Here is a 19,706-nt window from a genome sequence, read left to right as displayed (position 1 = left end):
TGGAGCGCCACACATCCGTCAGTTCATACGTTTCAATAATACGTTTCAAAATCTTCCTTGACTGAGCATTAGGTTCCATATGATTCCTGTCCAAATCATCAACAGTGCAATTAAAGTCTCCTCCTAATATCAAAAAATCAGTTGAAGCACATCCTGAAAGGGTGCTGGCTAATTTGTCAAGAAAAAGACATCTTTCAGTTGGATTTACTGGAGTGTACACATTTAACAAAGTGAGCGTGGATTTTTCATATCTGGCAGTCACTTTCAGTAACCTGCCCTGAACGACCTCCTCTGAGTCTACAGACACCGGCACAAAGTTCTTTGAGAAAAGAATTGCCACGCCTGCACTCAAACTGCTCTTATGACTCAAAAAGATATTTCCATCCCATTCTCTCTTCCACTCAACTTCATTATCATTATTACTGAGAGTTTCTTGAGCAAAAGCAATATCAATGCACTTAGTTTTTAAAAGTTCATAACACATAGTTCTCTTTTTAACATCTCTTGCTCCGTTAAGATTTAAAGATGTATTTTTGAAACTACTCATAATGAAACACACACTGAACAGAATGGAAAAATATGCAGAACATACTGTTTCCTGCCCTTCACTTTTTTGCTTCATCAGTAATTAGTGTCTTTACCTTCTGCACCAGTTTTCTGAGGCGGTACACCTCTGTGGTTTTAAGACAAGTATCACCCTTCTTTCTCATCAACCACTTTGAAGCGCCAACAAACAAAGATCGATTTGGAAAAAAATCATCCACATTAACATCCCTCTTTCCTTTAGTTACTTCTAGGAAACTACAGATTTGCTCAAGATCATAACCATTGCTCTTCTGACCATCAGGGATAGATGAATCAGAATACTCTCGCTCACTATCCGAGTCAGGGAAGTCTTCTGAATCACTTTCTTGCAATCTTGTCTTTTCCTTTATTAAAGGCATTTTCTTTGGTGTCGCTCCTTTAGATTGTGCTTTCCTCTTTAGTTTTGGCACTTTAAACAAATCTTCATCACCTCCCAACATCATGTATCACCTCATCAATGTTCCTTTGTTCCAGCTCCTCTCCTTCTACACTAGTCTGACTCTGATTCACAAACGCTTCAGCAGAGGTGGTTGCACACTCTCCATCCGGTTGTGTTTCAGACCCCTCAGAGAGAGAGAGAGAGAGACAGAGAGAGAGACAGAGGGGGAGACAGAGAGAGAGAGAAGAGAGAGGGAGAGACAGAGAGAGGAGAAAGAGGGAGAGAGAGAGAGCGACAGACATACAGACAACATTTAGCCACTAGAGGGAGCCATCGTTATACAAAATTCTCTCTCTCTCTCTCTCTCTCTCTCTCTCTCTCTCTCTCTCTCTCTCTCTCTCGCGCAAAAAAAGACCACAAATAAATCTATAAATATACATATATATCTCAAACAGAGCCAGCAGAGACTTAACGAGTCCACCAGCTTCAGTCAGAGAGAGAGCACTAACTGCATATAAAATATGTAAATAAATAAATACAGGTGTGTTTAGGCTGTGTTTGTTTGACCTACTTGTGTATCCCTGCTTTTTATATTCCCATGTCGACCAAAGTAAAAATAGAAACTGACTCTGTTTAAATATTTACTATGTGACTCATTTCCAGTGCTGCTATGGCTTCAGGCCAACTGTTGTTGTTTAACTGTCACCACCTGGACTGTTCAGGTGGGTGTGGCTTAAAATAAGTGCATTAGATAGTTTGAAAATAAAAACAGACAAATACACTTTCTTAGATTTGAGTTTTTGCAATGTGTTACTCCCCCCACACAATAAACCTCTAACCCTTAACAATAGAAGTCAGTGAAAACACTCCCAGTTCTCACGAACCTCCTGACGTGGAGACATGAACCCTTTCTTCAAACAAAAAAGATGTAACCACTAAAGTAAGAAATAGAACGCTTGACTGCATCCTTTGATATTCCTCAGCAGAATCTACTCGACTGGATAAGCTAGTGAGCAGAGCACAAGTTAAGTTTCATTCAACACTTTTTTTTCAAGTTCAAACAGGAACTTTCACCTTCAACGCACTCGATGTGCGACCTTCACAGATATACTGCAAACACAGCAAGAAAGGAAATGTCATATGTCGAATTCAAAGGCTGACCTTTACGTCATCTCCAGAGGCAGAAGAGCGTCGCAAAAATCGCCGCAATCAGCACAAGGCACACGAGCACGACAGGAAGTAGAATGCATGCGCCAGGAGAATCGGGCTCCTCTGAACGTCCCCCTTCAAAAGAAACCACAGGTTGACCTGAAAAAAGAATCACCCTCTACAAGCTGGGCGGCTTTGTCTCCTGTTAAAAAGGGATTTATGCAGACAATATGATCATATTTACTTCAAACAACCTCAAGTGATGTTTCTTTGAGGTTCAAAGGTGCACTGTTAATAATATGTTTTCGTATTTTAAAGACCAAAAATATTACTGCATTTTTATTTTAAAGATCCAATCAGTGAGCTGTGTAGAGAGTGAGATGATATCTTACTATCTGATCATTAAGGAAACATGCTATGTTGAAGTGCTGGCTTCTCTGACAACAATGCAGCAGCCAGTATGTCCTCCTTCTAACTTTAGATTCTGCTCCTGAATGCTCTGGATTTGTTTGGACGGTAGGAAGAGAAGGTAGGCGCTTTTAAGGCGACCCCCCCCCAGGCACGGCCGTTTTGGACACCCCTCGGTTTGTCAGATATGAGAGCAGTTATCAGGTCAACAGGTGTTGCAGTGATGGAAGCGGTCAAGAGAAGTGGTTCAGATAGAAGTGATTGTACCCGACCTAAAAAGCCTCTGCATGTTTCTAATAAGCTCCACGAGCAGAAACGTGCTCAAACTAGGATCAATATTGGAGATGCTTTTGAAAAATGGAGAGAGGTTAGAACACAGAAAGGTTTACAGACCCATGCAGAGCTGGATAAACACTGAAGCTTCAGAGTCCACCACATGGTGACCTGAGTGAGCATCCACTCTAGAGGGGGGGAGGCGGGGGAGACAGCTCTCTATGATGTTTAGAATTTAGACTGCAGTACCCATTTTAAACACTAGGTGTCAGAGTTACATACTGCAATTGAGCTAATTAGCAACACGCTTGCTAATGGACAGTTAGCTTGCGATTTCATCTTGAATTAATCTGAACTAACAAAATTACATTTGACAATTGGACCAAATTACCACGTGATAACCATTTCCATTATGTGCATTTAAATACTTGATATTATAGATGGATTGGGTTGGATTGGGTTGGACGTACACATTGTGACGTCTGATTGTGAACTATTGTTTGGAGCCTTGATTTTGCTGTTTTGGCCAACTCCCCTTTGGTGTTCAGGAGCCATGAGAGACGATGGTGAAAGGGGGGGTAAGGACAGTCTATGGTTATACCTAACTTTAGTAGATCATAACTATTGACTGTATAAAACAAAACCTGTGACACAGAGTGCTAGTTTAGCAGAGGCATACATGATACACAGATAGAAGCCCATACATCAGAGCTAAAGATCCCCTAACCCTGAAAAAGTGACTTTGTGTTAATTCCCATTTCGCAGAGTAAGAAGCAGCTTTCATGGACTATTTGACTGAACTTACCTCGGACAGTCAGCCAGCTGTCCAGGGATTGTCCGACTCCAGGGATGTTGCACTTGTAGAGTCCTTCATTGGACTTGGAAACACCACGGATGGTCATGTTTCCCGTGGAGCTGCTCCTGATGAAGAGGCCATCTTTGTAGAATTCAGCGGTGATATTGGAGGAATCAGTCATGTCGAAATCAGAAGAATCAGAGGAGGAAGTGTTCCTGTTTGTACAGCGCAGAGTCACATCGCCCCCCTCCATCACAGGAAGAGCAGGACTCTCCAGGATCACAGAACCACCTGAAGGACAGATCATGGTTAAGTGAAACCTGTCCACAAATCTTTGAATGTCTTGAAGTAGTCGTTTGAACTCACGGTAAACAGTGATGTTGACAGTGTCGCTGCACTCTCCTGCTGCAGACTCACACCAGTACACGCCGCTGTCGAATGGGTAGAGATCATTGGAGAAGCACTCCGATTCATTTATTCCGTCCCATACTTTGGAACAGCCTTCATTTGTGTTCTTGGATGTGTTCCTCTTGACCATCCAACCAGTAGAACCTCCCAGCTGCTCACAGCTCAGACTGACGGACTCATACCGAAAGAACTGGGATCTGTTGGGGAGGACTCTCAGGATGGCTGCAACAACCAGACAGATGATGAAGTTAGACTCAGAAATGCATCAAAACACAGAAACCAAATCCATCTCCTCACGTATAAACCTCTTATTGATTAGGCACCATTGTATCTTACAGAACCTATAGTTCTCCATTTCTCCTGGAGAACATCGTCTTACTATTTCTACCTAAAGGTTAAAAATAGTATGGGAGGTAGAATTTAAATTTGACTTTTAATTAGTACACCTGCAGACAATCTGATATGGGAGGAGATGTACCCATAAAGAGTTAAAGAACCTTCTAAACTTCATCCCTCGCCTTAATACCCCTCTAGAAGATTAGGCTCCCAGGATACAGGCCTGCATGTCGTATCTATGGTCTCTAAATGTACTATGGGAGGTGGGGCCTTCAGCAAGCAGGCCCCTCCCCTTTGGAAACATTTACTAGGAAGGGTCCAGGAGGCAGACACCCACCACGAGGAGGTTCATACTGTAAGTGTCATGTCACATAAAGCTTTTAGCTAGGACTTGCGCAGGCTTGGACCATCTCCAGGTTTTGTTGCCATAGAATAAATATTAAAATAAACAAAAAGTATTTCAGTATAAAAATTGTGCATTGTTTTTAACTCGCATCACATCATTAAATATTAAAATTGGCAAAGGCTAATTACAAAAAAGGGTTTTTGAACAACATTTCTTAACTTTAGGCACAGCACAGCGTACCTGAAAAATGAAAGAAAACATTTTTAGAATTTGTTTTCTAAAAATGGAAGATCTTAGAAATGTGGGAACATAGGCACGCTCCCGTCACAGACTGTAGTCTTCAACCTGCGTCACTCTTAATTATCTTAATTATTTTCCTCTGTCATATTTACACAACTGTTCGGTTTCTCTCTCTTTCAAGCCAAACAACACGGACGTCAGGTTTTGCTGGAGGTCTGATCCACACCTGCTCTATATGTCGAGTCACTGGATTTCTTTGTTGTAAAATGTCTCTTAAAATCTAAATGTATCGATTCTCTGCATGCACGTCAACAAGCCGATGTGCAGACATCCGGCAGTCTGGTCACCTATGAGACATTTAGTTTCAGCTCCTCGATTCACTGCGGATGAGATTATTCAAGATGCTTCAATCCTGCAGCTTCTAAAAAATGTTAATAAAACACAAAAATGCATAAACCTCTGAGCTGAACATGTTGATTTTTAAGAAGTGGATGGTAAGACTTTCTCTCTTCTCATCTACAGTTCAGTCATTAAGAACCACAGCTGATAGCATCTGCAGCTGCAGGGCACCAAAGCATTCACCCTACATACACTGAAAGCCTTGAGTCGCCCACGATAGAAGCCCGTGTGATAATGTGATAAAGGTGACAGACCGAGGAAAAAGATTCTTCTCATACATTCTCTCTGCAGAGACTCACTGTTACATAAAGGTAGTCAAGGTAACTAAAAGCTCAGTTTAACCAGAAGTTAGTGTTAATGTGGTGATAACCCTGTGAAGTGTTTGGAGGGGGAAGTGTGTGAACATCCTGGAGAACAGGAAACATGCAGCAGCAGGTTGATTAGAGCACAGAGATGGTAGAGGTGGCGTGCAGACAGTCTATGGTCGTGCAGCAATCACAGGGGAATAAAGGTCTCACACTCAGAGGGTCCCTGGTTCGAGTCTCACATTGAACAAACTTAAAAACACAAGTTGGTCGGAGTAAGAACATTTTTGTGTTCTGAATGAAAACAAATTTGTCTCCTCACTGTAAATTCAGTCAACTCAAACTTTGAAAATTAGCAAACACAAGTATCATGAAAAGAGTCCAACATGTAACGACGATGGCGACGCTGTAAACTGTACGGATCGTCAGCGTCTCGTGTTATTGATCCGAGAAGACACAAATATTAAGGAACAACAAAAGTTTGCATATGAACACAGAGAAACAGGACTCACCTACGACAGCGCACAGAGTCGTTATCTCCATGGTGCTGTGAACACTGACTGACTCTCGGGCTCTCAGGGGGGGGGACTGTTTAGATCACACCCTACTTTAGGCGTGAGCTCCTTATAAAGGCCACCACTTCCTGCTTTGATGTGTCTCAACACTGTTTATGTCATGGCTGTAGTGAAGCCACGGCTTAGAGGTCTGATTTTAGCATTTCCTGAACTTTACTCTAAAAACTCTTAAACCTGCATCAGAGCGGACGAACAAACTGCCACGCAGATGTTTCTATATGTTTTTGATTTGCACAACTCCAAAGGCAGAATCTTTGGCACGTTGACTCTGACATGAGGCGTGTGTGTTTGGTTAGAAATGTTTCAAAGTGGACATCTGAAATCACAGCTTTTGTTCTCCTCTTTAATGAAACATGAGTGGGGATCTTTTTTTCTACCACATGTGTAAAATGTGTTTCTTCACCTGACCTCACTGTTTGTTGATTCTCTTTGTGAACAGTTTTCAGAGCATGTCGGGGCTGAATGTGGTCGATGTTTGACCTTGATCTGGGTCTTGTTAAATATGAGAGTAAAGGTCGTTGGGGTTTACATGTTTCCTCTCAGCCTGCATGTGCGGGGTTTCCTGTGCTCTCCCCGGAGTTTCAGGGTGAAATGTTGCTTCAAGTTTGGCAAATTAAAACATGCAGGGGGGCGCCGGTGGTCGGTGCCCGTGCTGCATGTGCATGTGTGGAGGCTTAACCCCCTTTTCAACCAAGCGGTCTGGTTTGGTTCAGTACAGTTTGGTACAGTAAACCCTGATCTTGAGTTTCAACAGCCAACGTTGCATCAGCTACGTGTTAGCGTAGCTAATGGAGGCTGTCGTTTCAAGCAGGCGGCCCGGGTTTGCTTCCCACCTGTGGCCTCTTTCCCACATGTCATTCCCCACTCTCTCTCTCTCCCTGATTTACGACTCTATCCACTGTCCTATCTATCCATTAAATGCACAAAAAGCCCAAAAATAAATCTTAAAAAAGAAAAGAAATGTGTCTCTCCGCGGTTTCTGAGTCTGTTCACTGTCCTGTCTCTAAAGTAAGAGCATAAAAAGCCAAAGAAACAATTCTTTATAAAAACATGCAGTAGATAGAAAGGACAGCTGCATCACTACAAGACAATAAATTAATGGTCATCATGATTTGATTCCTTGTTTTTTTTCTAGTTCATTCTGAATTTGCTGACAAAAAAAATATACCATCTCATCGCTTACACAATACACTAATACAGGTGATAAAGGATGACATGGAGAATATTTGTTTTTGGTTTAAAGTTCAGTGACATAAGTTTTAAAACTACGGTGGCCCTGAAGGTGCGTTACAAAAACATTTTACAAAACGTAAACACTTTTAATTAATCCCAATATAACTTTTCTTGGAAAGCAAAAAAAATAAAAATGTTTTTGTGTCTATTAAATGTGTTTTATGACTTATTTTAGAATTTTGTTTCATGTCTTTGTATTTTGTGAAATGTTTTTGTAGACCTTCAGGGCCACCGTAGAAAGCCTATGTATGTGGAAAATGTATTAATAGATGAATAATAAAAAGAGTCATTGAAAGAAAAAAAAAGTCATTACAATAAAACCATTTGTATTTGAATATTGTTTTTTAATCTATGTTTAAATCAATGAGTAGGCCTAAGTAGAGGGAAGCGGATAAATGATTGCGTTTATGATCTCATTTAATCTATCTGATGAATTAAATAAACTACAACTGTACGTTTTACCGGCAATGTTTACGTTTCTACTGTCACCACGGTCTGGAAATATAGAAACGACCAGAACTATGTCTATTTACTTTCCAAAACAAGACAATGCACTGCGCTTTGTACGTCATATAACGTGTTGACGTCACTGAATGCCCCGCCCAGTTTGTGAACACTCAAGTAGAACCTGCAGACAGAAACATGTCACACACTCGCCCAGCAGCGGAGAGCTCCGACAGCACTGTAACGACGGTAACCGACGGTATCTGTGTTTTAACCGGGTACTTTTATGATTTTCTTCGGAGGCTCCGGTCTGACCTTCCCTCTCTGGACTCTGACTGCTCCTTTCAGTCTGTTACTGTGGACGCTTGTCGAAGGTAAGCTCCTCTCTGTCTCCGTACCGGTGTAAAGTGTTGTGGTTGTCATGGTTACAAGAGCCGATAGAATTTAAAAAATTTGACTCTTCGTTATAATGTCGAAATGTAGTACTCATTAGATATGTTTTTTATATAAAACTAAAATAATTAGATTAGTTTTCAACATTAGTTTTTAATCATTAAATTAGATTTGCAGCTCTTAAACTCATCTAGAGAGGGCTGACTGTTTAACCGTCTTTCCTATCACGAAGTAAGGCTGAACGATTTTAGGAAAAGATCTAATTGCGATTTTTCTGGCAGATATTTCGATTTTCTTCACGATTTTCTTCAAATCAAGCTTCAGTGCCATATTTACAATGTACAGTAACATTTACAGACATGACAGAAAATTACATCATACCATTAAAACATTAAATGCCATTACTAATGCAAGAATGAAAACTAAAGTTAAGAATTGATTTCAAATGTATTAACAAGAAACATGCATGTACATTCTATAAAGTCCTTGACCAACGGCAGTTATTACAACTGAAGAACTAAAAGAGCCATCTTTGACTGTCTTAACTTAAAGTAGTGCAAAAAATCCTTAATTGTGTTAAGTTAAATACAAAACAATTCCAAAAATGATCAAATGATCTTGCCCAACAGCCTCACACTCAAGTAGGTATAGGTCAAAGTCAGTCTTTTAGTCAGTCTTTTATCAGCTCAGCAGCACATCTGTTCTGTAAACATTATAGAAAAAATAGCGAATTTTGCAAGGCAGATTTTCTAGAAAGAGAACAAAGTAAATCCAAGAAAGCCATATTACAGACAACAGTAAGGAAATCAATGATCAAAAGCACATGTATTCATCATCTACTATTGATGATAAATAATCTGTTATCTACGGTGGCCGGTAGGGGTCAAACGATCAGCAACTGATGAAACGACATACATTTAGACATCAAACGCACTGCAAGTACAGAAACGAAACTTAAGTCAAAACCATAGACTGTAAATATTACTGGACGAACCCTGACCCGTCTGTTACATAGGCAGAAAATGAGTCCAATCGACGGCCGCATCCATATTGGATTTGCAGTCTCAACCTAACTTCGGATCAACCTAGCTACAGCAGTAAGGCGGGACCGGCGGGACTTAGCTCCGCCCATTCAGCTCGACGTTAGCAGTCCACTTCACAGCATAGCTAACAGCTAGGCTGCTATCATCAACTATTCCTGCTCGTCCTGAGAAAACTCTACAAACAGTAAGTTAACATTTAACTTTTCTACAACACAGTTAAAACTAATTATATTCAACACAAATATTTAATTAAAGTCTTAAAACTACACTTTTTTAAATATACAGTCATGGTTATTAGTTATTTGTCAGAGCAGTTAGACTTTGTCAGTGTTAGCAGAGAAATACATTAACAAAGTTTTATCCATAAACTGTAAATAAATATGAGACATCCAGAAGAAATCAATATTACAAAGCATACAGTTCATGTTACTGTTCTGACAAAAAGAGGAATGTCTGTGTTTTATATTTACTGATGTCAACAGCGATGAGGTGAACATGACAATTTAAAAATAAATATTTAGTATTTATTATAAGACATTTGTTTTCTATTGAACCTGTGAAGTCATGGAGTCTGTGGACAGTGTCAGCTTCACACCAAAAACTTTAAGTATTAGAAAAAATAATGTTTAAGACTGGCATCTATTATGATGAGTTGCAGCTACCTTGTTCAATATTATTCCTGCAGATGTGGCTCATAACAAAAAAACAGCCTGAGCTGTCACATGTAGTTAACTGTACATGTTGTCTGAGGCATTAATTGAACACCTTTGTATTTCTCCTATAGACACAGTGTGGATTATTGGTGACTGGTCCGTCGAGGTGCCCAGAGAGCTGCAGAGACAGAGGAAGAAACCTGAGCCTCAACAACATCTGTATTTGTTGGTTCTTCTGGGGTGGACTTCAGTTGCTTCTCTTCAACAGCTCGCTGTGAGGGAGGTCTCCCCCGGATGGCCTGAGTGATGTCACCCACAGGCTGAGAGCTGAGGCGGGTTTTAAGAATCTTGACAAACCGTTACCCACCTGTCAAGCTGGTCAGCTACACGCCTTATTGTGAATAACTCTTATCCTTCATCAAATCAAAACTGATGAGTCATCAAAACATTCACCCCCCCCGTACAGTGTGTGTCCATGGAGACATGAGCTAATCACACCTATTTGTTTGTTTTGTACCAAGCTGTAAACATGTTCATCTCTGCTGTAAAAACAGACTTTTTTTAATGTTGTTTTTCAGATTAAATAAATATTTCTATATAAATGCACTCCTTTATGTCTACTTATGAGTATACATTTCAGATTAATGCTCAACTCAATAGCTTAGGGAAGGAAGTCTACTTTTACACAACTTCTTATTCTTTTGATAAATACTAATGTAGTTCATTTCTGAAAGTGGGATGGAACAGAGTCATTGCAAAATGATGACCTTAAACACAGCCCCATTCTTAAATCAAGATACATGGAGAGTAAATAAGATCAATAACTTGTGAATAAAAACACAGTTAAAAATGATTTAGAAATGTAGTCTTCCCTGATCAATATCACATAATATCAACTTCTCCCATCTAAACTGGACAAAGGGTTTTAAAATGGGAAGAAAATGGTTTGATTGCAAGTTGTTTGGAGGAGATCTAGTTTTATTTGAACAGCATGAATACAGTCTTCCAAGGTGCAAACCCTCCTCCTCCTCCTGAAGCTTGTGGAGCTCCTTCATGTACTGCTGTCTTATCTGCTGGCCATCTTCTCTCAGCAGAACTTCGACTGTTGAAAAGTCATTCAGAAGAAGCTCGAGCATGTGACATGGATCCAGGAGAACATGGACTTTTAGTGAGAGGTCTTCAGGATGACAAAGAAAGAGAGAAAATATCAGTTATTCATTAAATCATTTTTTTGTTCTCATCTATTTTTCTATATTCATCTGTGTGTAAGAGCACATTTATAAATCCAACAGTGTACTACCCAGACAACAAAGGTCCAGTATTCAGGTAATCAACATCTATTCAAAGTTAAGACGATAAACATTATTGTAATCATGCTGTTTTCAGCTCTCTCACTCACACAATGATATTCCACATCAAATTATCTCAGATTTTGTGTGAGGAAAAATTCAGCAATTTATTGTGGATAGTACTTCATCTTAACATGAAACAAATATAACCTGAATGATTTAAATCATTAACAGGTCCCAACTCTCTGTGCTTTAGTACAGAACATACAGTAACTCATTTATTATTAACATGAGCTCAGTACATGGCTGTATTCTTCAAACTATTTCTTATACTTTATATCTACTATATCTATGTGCTTTATATCTTATTTTCATTCCATATGTTATTTATATTTTATATTTCTACTGCTATATTCTGTGTATGAGTTCAGTGAAAATTAATCTGGTTATTAATATAGTTCTTAATGGTTACAGATGCTCTTACAAAGTGCAATTTTTTTTATTTGTTAACAGTTTGCTCAAATCTTAAGACACTACATCAACCATGTAACTTTAATGTCATCCTCTATAACCTACACAGCACATTAGGTTCAGTTCAGTTTATGTTACTGACGGATAATTACTACACAAAGTTTGTTTTTAATGTCCACATTTACGTGGAGTATAACATTCATCATAACGTCAGATAACCACCGAGATGAACCTTTAGCTTCTAACATCACACAAACTCACTATTTTAAACAACAACATCTTAACAACAAACATCTCTAAACCATTGACCGTAAATAATGTAAATAATGTAAATAATGAGCTACACAGTTAGCCGACTGGTTTACAAGCTAACGCTAAACAAGCTAGGTCCGTAAATATAAACACATGAGTAAGCAGTAAATATAACACTACTATATCACTTACCGAAGAAAACTGAAGCATCAACTTGTTGGATGGTCTGTTAACCGCACAGCAAGCCATGTATGTTGTCAGATATGTGTTAAACAAACTCTCCAAACGAAGTAAAAAAGAGGAGAAATCAGACGGATCAAGCTGTTAGCCTCCTGACCTGCTGACCGCGCAGAGCTGTCAATCAAATCTGACACAACCAAATATGGGCATAGTCGTTTTCCTTAAAAGAATAAAATCCGATGAGTTATAAAAAAATTCACCCCCCCCCACAGTGTGAGGAGAAGGGGCCGTCAACTTCTCAGATACATCTCGTTTTTTGAACCAGGCTGTAAACATGTTGATTCTTGTGGTAAAAACGGGCTTTTTTGGCTGTGGGCTTATGGCACTTCCGGCGCTTCTGCAGCCAGCCTCAAGAGGAACCTCGAGGAACTGCAGTTTTTTGTACTTCCGCATAGGCTTCATTTTTCGAGACCGGAGGTTGCCCCTTGGTCAAAACACAGAAACGCTGCAAGTTAATCCTTAAATGGAAGTGCTCCAGGCCTGTAGGGGCGCTGTGGAACTGTTTATTTCGGTTTATTTACGTGACAGAGTAAGAGACACAGATAGGATCAGAAAGTTATGTTTAAGATAGGGAAGTTGAAGAGATAAAGCGAGTCAGACCGGGATTTTGACATCGGGGACGAGAGCCGAGTGTGGGTCTGTGGCTGTTAGCCCCGGGATGACACTTTTCACAAAGACATCAAAACTAGAAAAATAAGAAATAAATATTAACAACAAAGTTTTCTGCAACATGATTTAATATAATTTTATTTTTTTTTGCAACAGTCCCTGTCAATATATAACACTTTAAAGCAGCATGTATTTGATCCTCAACATTTGGAGTGGTCTGTGCGGTAGTGCTTCCTGCTGCTGCATTCATGTTCATGTTGTAATGACCACAGACAGCCTGTAGGAGGCTCTGCTCACCTTCAGAGGACTGAACTTTGACCTCATGTGTTTGTGTCTCTTCAGCTCTGTGTCCTCTCACAGGAAGAAGATGATGTACGGGATCCTGCTGATCCTCATGATGACCTGCTGTGACTGTGGTGAGAGAGAGAGAGAGAGAGAGAGAGAGACAGAGAGACAGAGAGAGAGAGAGAGAGAGAGACAGAGAGAGAGAGAGAGAGACAGAGAGACAGAGAGAGAGAGGGAGAGACAGAGAGAGAGAGGGAGAGACAGAGAGAGAGAGGGAGAGACAGAGAGAGAGAGAGAGAGAGCGAGAGAGAGAGAGAGAGAGGAGAGAGACAGAGAGAGAGAGAGAGAGACAGAGAGAGAGAGAGAGACAGAGAGACAGAGAGAGAGAGGGAGAGACAGAGAGAGAGAGGGAGAGACAGAGAGAGAGAGGGAGAGACAGAGAGAGAGAGAGAGAGAGCGAGAGAGAGAGAGAGAGAATTTTATTTTGCCCATCGCATACAGTAACGAATGCTTAGAGTGAATTTCTCTCTCCCTCTCTCTCTCTCTCTCTCTCTCTCTCTCTCCTTCTCTCTCTCTCTCTCTCTCTCTCTCTCTCTCTCTCTGTGTCTCCTCAGCAGGAACATTTGAAGTGGACGTGACTCAGAGCTTCTATCAGTTAGAGGAGAACCAGAACGTCACTCTGGAGTGGACCTTCACACCCCAAGATGACTCCTCACTTCACTCTCTTTTCATCTACTGTGTGATGGTCACTGATCATGACGTCTCCAGACTGTTTGATCTGATTGGAGGAGTCGAGGTCTCAGAGTATCAGGATGAACAGTTTGCAGGACGAGTCCACTGGGACAAAGACGTCCTCAAAGAAGGACGACTCAGACTTCACATGTCCTCGTTGAGGACTGAAGACTCGGGGCTATACGAGTGTAAAGGGAGGTTAAAGTCTGATGTGGTCGCTGGTAGAAGTCGTCTTAATGTGACCGGTAAGTTGACTCAGTAGAGCTCAGGAGGTTCAAGTCCGACCTGTGTCTCTCCTGATTTCACACAAACCTCAGGTTCACGTTTGGTTTCATGTTCAGACGTTTGAGATTTGACTGAATGTTGAGGGTGTTGTTTCAAATCTCTTTCAATATTAGTTCCTGCCTCCTCCTTTCTTCTTCTTCTTCTTTTATTTGAAGACATGACATAGTTCATATTATTATTTACACTGTTTCATGTTGTAGCTTCATGCAGATAGTTTCTGTTTGTACAGAGTTTAATGTTGTTTTTTTATTGTCCTTCACAGCAGCTGCTCATGAGCCCCAAACTCAGAGACTAACAGTGAGACCAGGAGAATAGAGTCGGGGAAGAACTGGTCTCTACGCTGGACTGGGACTGTTACTGGTCCTGACAGCATCAGCTGGACTGTCTCTCTGTGTCTTTAGAAAATGTGTCTTTAAATCTGCTGATAAGAGAGAAAACGTCTCTGCAGTCGTGTAGACTCTGAATTTGTCAGAGAAACAATCAACCATCCATTACCTGAACCACTTGATGGTTCTGGGTCAGCGGGGTTAAACCCTGGACTGGACGGACACACAGAGACAAACTTTCCCTCTCTCGTCCTTTAAACTTGGAGCACGTCCTGTCCTGGTTACCACGGCAACAAACTCAACCTGCCAAAGACCCTGATGGTGCACTCCTCCATCATCCAGTCCATCCTCTCCTCCTCCATCAGTCTGCTACGCTGCAGCGTGATTGGCTGCAAGTCTACCATCTTACCTGTACACCTCCAGGACCCTGAGGGCCAATAATAATGTTATATTCTGTTATCTACCTCTTGTTCAATAATAATGTTATATTCTGTTATCTACCTCTTGTTCAATAATAATGTTATATTCTGTTATCTACCTCTTGTTCAATAATAATGTTATATTCTGTTATCTACCTCTTGTTCAATAATAATGTTATATTCTGTTATCTACCTCTTGTTCAATAATAATGTTATATTCTGTTATCTACCTCTTGTTCAATAATAATGTTATATTCTGTTATCTACCTCTTTTTCAATAATAATGTTATATTCTGTTATCTACCTCTTGTGCAATAATAATGTTATATTCTGTTATCTACCTCTTGTTCAATAATAATGTTATATTCTGTTATCTACCTCTTGTGCAATAATAATGTTATTATTATAATATGTAATGTTATATAAAAATGTGTCATTAAATCTGCTGATGAGAGGAAAACGTCTCTGCAGTCGTGTAGACTCTGAATTTGTCAAAGAAACATCCATCCATTACCTGAACCACTTGATGGTTCTGGGTCAGATTGGTTGGAGCCAATTGGGCGAGAGGCGGGGTTACACCCTGGACTGTCAATTACAGGTGTTGGAGCCAAAATGCTTGTTTTTATTGATAATTTGAAGAGTGTTCTAGCTTTCCCTCTGATAACTTTCTTGAATATAAAGATAAAGATAAACTTTATTGATCCCCTGTGGGGAAATTTGTGCATTACAGCAGCTCCAGAAAACGGGACGGGAATACAATTATTAAAAATAAAAATAGAAGTTAAAATCAAATCAAACATATTTACATTCAGTTAAAATAAAAAAAATACAATAATGTAAAGTTACACAATAACTACACAGGAAAGGGGTTTTGTTCTTTAAAAAACACACTCAATGTGTAGCATGAGGTGGTGATGCTGTTAAAGAGTCTGATTAAAGAGTCTGACTGCAGATGGATGAACGACCTGCGGTAGCGCTTTGTCTTGCAGGGTGGGTGTCTCAGTCTGCTGCTGAAGGAGCTGCTCAGGGCCCCACAGTGTCATGTAGGAGGTGAGAGGGGTTGTCCATGATAGATGTCAGCTGTGAGGAAGTGATGCTAACCCCCACCACCACCACCGTGCAGCTGTAAAATCATCCAGTCGACTTTTATGGGTAGAGCTCCAAATCATTTCAAACATTACTTCAAGATGGTTCACAAAAGAGACCCATCAGGACTACAAGGACCCCTTTCAGTCTGAATGTGTTGTTCCAGAACCTTTGTTTAGAATATCATGATATTGAAATGTTTCTCATGTGGTTCATATGTTACATGTATTCATCACCACAGAAGGATCTAATGTGGATTGAACTGAAGCTTCTGTTGTGTTCTGATGGATGTTGTTACAAACCTCTGTCCTTCAATTATCCATCTTTATTTATAATGTTTAGACTCTAAATAAATCCTCATGATCATCTGTGTCTCAGTCTTTTCATATGAAACACCTACGACTTATTAGAAAGAACAAAGTACGTAGTTGAAGATGTGATGAGATCTCTTTATACGCTGATGATCCCTGCTCTTTGTTGTCACATCAACAGCAGCTTAGCAGTGATGTATAAATGTACTAAACTAAACGAGACAATAGTGCAGTGGTGAGTAGTGCAAACACGCGGAGATCAACATGATAATAAAACATTTTTAATGATGTGACAGACGGGTTAATGTACATGAGGTGGAGTTTAACAGTATTTACATGAAAGGTTTGTATAGAGTCATACGTTTTAAATAATATCTACATTAACAGCATGTTTGGTTTCAGGGTTATTTGTAGTAGGGCACGGAGCTGCAGTGACATGTTTCAGTCACTAGATGGAGCCACACTTCATGCTAATGTTGTCCTCACTTTCACCCCAGAAGGTCCTGAAGAGTTTCTATTCTCAACCACTACTCTCTACAAAATGTGCTTATTAAGTAACTTCTCATCAATGTCAAAGTCAAAGTCAACTTTATTGTCAATTTCAAAATATGCCAGACATACAGTGGAATCGAAATTTCGTTTGTCTCCGTCCCGCAGTGCAATACAACCAAAATAAGGTAAAATAAGATAAGGTAAAATAGATAAAATGAGGTAAAAATAACATAAATAATATTTACAGTAATAAATTCTAAAAGGTACAAAATGGTAAATAAAATAAAATAAAATTTAAAGAATAAGTGAACTTGTGCAATATGTGCAATGTGCAGTAAACTGAGTGTATTTTTGAGATGTTAGCTTGAGATGTTAGATGTACATGTGAAACAAATAAACACAAACCTCGGGGTGAGCGGGGGGCTTAAAGGGGACATATAATGAAAACTTCTTCAGTGTTTGTGAACATATATCTGGGTAACCTGAGTGTCTACTGACCCACAACATGTGAAATAAACCCATCCAGTCCTTGTTTGTGGTCTGCATAAGTTTTACAACACAGAGAAAAATGCTCAGTTTCAAATGTGCTCTCCTTGTGATGTCACAGTGGGATTCTGGTAAAAAAAAAAAAAAAAAAAAAGGACTGAGGACTCGGGGCGATATGAGTGTGAAGTGATGACAGAGTTTGGTGCGGACTTGACTCTGACCTGGCTCGATGTGATCGGTGAGTAAACTCAACAGATACAGCTTTTTGAATATATGAGTCCTCGAGCTGATGAGTTTTGTGGACATCATCGATGAATCATGAAAAAACAGATCTGGTCTTCTCTTTACAGCATCAACGCTCCGGCACAAGTCTGAGACTGAACCAGAGACCGGAGCAGAGACTGAACCAGAGACCGAACCAGAGCCTGAACCAGAGACCGGACCAGAGACTGAACCAGAGACCGGACCAGAGACTGAACCAGAGACCGAACCAGAGACTGAACCAGAGCCTGAACCAGAGACTGAACCAGAGACTGAACCAGAGACTGGACCAGAGACCGAACCAGAGACTGAACCAGAGACCGGACCAGAGACTGACCCAGAGACTGGACCAGAGCCTGGACCAGAGACTGACCCAGAAACTGAACCAGAGACTGGACCAGAGACTGACCCAGAGACTGGACCAGAGCCTGGACCAGAGACTGACCCAGAAACTGAACCAGAGACTGGACCAGAGACTGAACCAATGGATGAACTGCACCCAGTGGCTCTTCTGCCTCTTAACCGTCTGTGTGAAGACGTCTAACTCTCCGCTCTGTCTGGACTTCAAACTTTAACAGAAACACTGACTTTGACTTTGACTCCTCTCAGATGTAACTCAAGTCACTAACAGCTCCACAGGCTGCTGCAGTTTCTTCACTCTAATGCTGGGAGACACCTAGTGGCCGTGGAAGGAACTGCTTCAACAAAAATACTTTATTACAGATTTGTTACATTACACATCAATAAACATACATCATAAACAAATGGACAGAAGAAAAGATAAATAAATTAAGATTACGCAAGACAGAAAAAAAAACAAGATGGGGGAGGGGGAACCAGAGGGTTGCCGGTTCAAGTCCCAAATCTGGAAATTGGTGTGGTAGCTGGAGAGGGGACGGTTGACCTCCTGAGCACCAGTTCAGACTTTGATAAAGAGTGTAACAGCAGTGAGCTTTCTCTCTCTCTGTCCTTCTGTCAGTTATCACCTGGCTGTCGGCCTCTCTGGACTCTGCAGGTGAACTTTGATCTACAGCCTGGAATCACACAACAGTCTTCCTGACTTCAATAGAATAAAATATATTAGCATATAAAAGTATAAAAGTACAAATGTAGGAAAGGTGCTGTAGTGACTAATGTCCACATTTCTAATCGTGCTTTTAGTCTCTTAGGTTTTGTACAGGTAAGATGGTAGACTTGCAGCCAATCACGCTGCAGCGTAGCAGAGACGTTTTCTCTCTTATCAGCAGATTTAAAGACACATTTTTTAAAGACACAGAGAGACAGTCCAGCTGATGCTGTCAGGACCAGTAACAGTCCCAGTCCAGCGTAGAGACCAGGTCTTCCCCGACTCTCTGCTCCTGGTCTCACTGTTGGTCTCTGAGTTTGGGGCTCATGAGCAGCTGCTGTGAAGGACAATAAAAAAACAACATTAAACTCTGTACAAACAGAAACTATCTGCATGAAGCTACAACATGAAACAGTGTAAATAATAATATGAACTATGTCATGGCTTCAAATAAAAGAAGAAGAAGAAGAAAGGAGGAGGCAGGAACTAATATTGAAAGAGATTTGAAACAACACCCTCAACATTCAGTCAAATCTCAAACGTCTGAACATGAAACCAAACGTGAACCTGAGGTTTGTGTGAAATCAGGAGAGACACAGGTCGGACTTGAACCTCCTGAGCTCTACTGAGTCAACTTACCGGTCACTTTAAGACGACTTCTACCATCGACCACATCAGACTTTAACCTCCCTTTACACTCGTATAGCCCCGAGTCTTCAGTCCTCAACGAGGACATGTGGAGTCTGAGTCGTCCTTCTTTGAGGACGTCTTTGTCCCAGTGGACTCGTCCTGCAAACTGTTCATCCTGAGACTCTGAGACCTCGACTCCTCCCTTCAGTTCAAACAGGCCAAAGACTTTGTGATCAGTGTAGATCAAACATAAGATAAAAAGAGAGTGAAGTGAGGGGTGATCTTGGGGTGTGAAGGTCCACTCCAGAGTGACGTTCTGGTTCTCCTCTAACTGATAGAAGCGCTGAGTCACGTTCACTTCAGATGTTCCTGCTGAGGAGACACAGAGAGAGAGAGAGAGAGAGAGAGAGAGAGAGAGAGAGAGAGGGAGAGAGAGAGAGAGGAGAGACAGAGAGACACAGAGAGAGAGAGACAGAGAGACAGAGAGAGAGAGAGAGAGAC

The 19,706-nt window shown here is 40.7% G+C and overlaps 2 protein-coding genes and 2 long non-coding RNA genes across 5 annotated transcripts; 1 reads left to right on the top strand and 3 right to left on the bottom strand.

The window, feature by feature from the left end:
• Positions 1-2,125: 2,125 nt before the first annotated feature.
• On the bottom strand, positions 2,126-6,216 carry LOC136177377 (low affinity immunoglobulin gamma Fc region receptor II-b-like). Its single transcript, XM_065950456.1, has 4 exons — positions 6,137-6,216; positions 3,957-4,220; positions 3,600-3,881; positions 2,126-2,248 (listed from the first exon to the last, which is right to left on the bottom strand). The coding sequence occupies exons 1-4, from the start codon at positions 6,165-6,167 to the stop codon at positions 2,133-2,135; spliced, it is 693 nt and encodes a 230-aa protein (XP_065806528.1). The 5' UTR covers positions 6,168-6,216; the 3' UTR covers positions 2,126-2,132.
• Positions 6,217-8,038: 1,822 nt separating this feature from the next.
• On the top strand, positions 8,039-16,325 carry LOC110002601 (uncharacterized). Of its 2 annotated transcripts, none has more exons than XM_065950808.1 (4): positions 8,039-8,250; positions 13,169-13,242; positions 13,729-14,088; positions 14,391-16,325. In XM_065950808.1, the coding sequence occupies exons 1-4, from the start codon at positions 8,075-8,077 to the stop codon at positions 14,441-14,443; spliced, it is 663 nt and encodes a 220-aa protein (XP_065806880.1). In that variant the 5' UTR covers positions 8,039-8,074; the 3' UTR covers positions 14,444-16,325. The 2 variants fall into 2 exon arrangements, with proteins under 2 accessions (XP_065806880.1, XP_065806879.1); XM_065950807.1 differs by having other exon boundaries at positions 8,041-8,250; positions 13,726-14,088.
• On the bottom strand, positions 10,498-12,650 carry LOC136177472 (uncharacterized). Its single transcript, XR_010665087.1, has 2 exons — positions 12,170-12,650; positions 10,498-11,142 (listed from the first exon to the last, which is right to left on the bottom strand). It is a non-coding gene; the product is annotated as an uncharacterized lncRNA (long non-coding RNA).
• A 1,880-nt stretch (positions 16,326-18,205) lies between the features above and the next one.
• On the bottom strand, positions 18,206-19,641 carry LOC136177397 (uncharacterized). The gene is made up of 2 exons (XR_010665006.1): positions 19,215-19,641; positions 18,206-18,912 (listed from the first exon to the last, which is right to left on the bottom strand). It is a non-coding gene; the product is annotated as an uncharacterized lncRNA (long non-coding RNA).
• Between the last annotated feature and the right edge of the window lie 65 nt (positions 19,642-19,706).

This window comes from Labrus bergylta, chromosome 22 (genome assembly GCF_963930695.1).
Source record: "Labrus bergylta chromosome 22, fLabBer1.1, whole genome shotgun sequence".
NCBI lineage: Eukaryota > Metazoa > Chordata > Actinopteri > Labriformes > Labridae > Labrus > Labrus bergylta.
This window is presented reverse-complemented; position numbering and strand designations above follow the sequence as displayed.

What these genes read in the sequence shown, in the direction of transcription:
- LOC136177377 (XM_065950456.1), bottom strand. Translation starts at nt 6,167, where the DNA reads ATGGAGATAACGACTCTGTGCGCTGTCGTAG. An exon ending in GACTCTGTGCGCTGTCGTAG is followed by an intron (nt 4,221 to 6,136) that starts GTGAGTCCTGTT and finishes TGGTTGTTGCAG; the next exon opens with CCATCCTGAGAGTCCTCCCC. An exon ending in TGTCAACATCACTGTTTACC is followed by an intron (nt 3,882 to 3,956) that starts GTGAGTTCAAAC and finishes TCTGTCCTTCAG; the next exon opens with GTGGTTCTGTGATCCTGGAG.
- LOC110002601 (XM_065950807.1), top strand. Translation starts at nt 8,075, where the DNA reads ATGTCACACACTCGCCCAGCAGCGGAGAGCTCCGACAGCACTGTAACG. An exon ending in ACTGTGGACGCTTGTCGAAG is followed by an intron (nt 8,251 to 13,168) that starts GTAAGCTCCTCT and finishes GTGTCTCTTCAG; the next exon opens with CTCTGTGTCCTCTCACAGGA. An exon ending in GATGACCTGCTGTGACTGTG is followed by an intron (nt 13,243 to 13,725) that starts GTGAGAGAGAGA and finishes GTGTCTCCTCAG; the next exon opens with CAGGAACATTTGAAGTGGAC.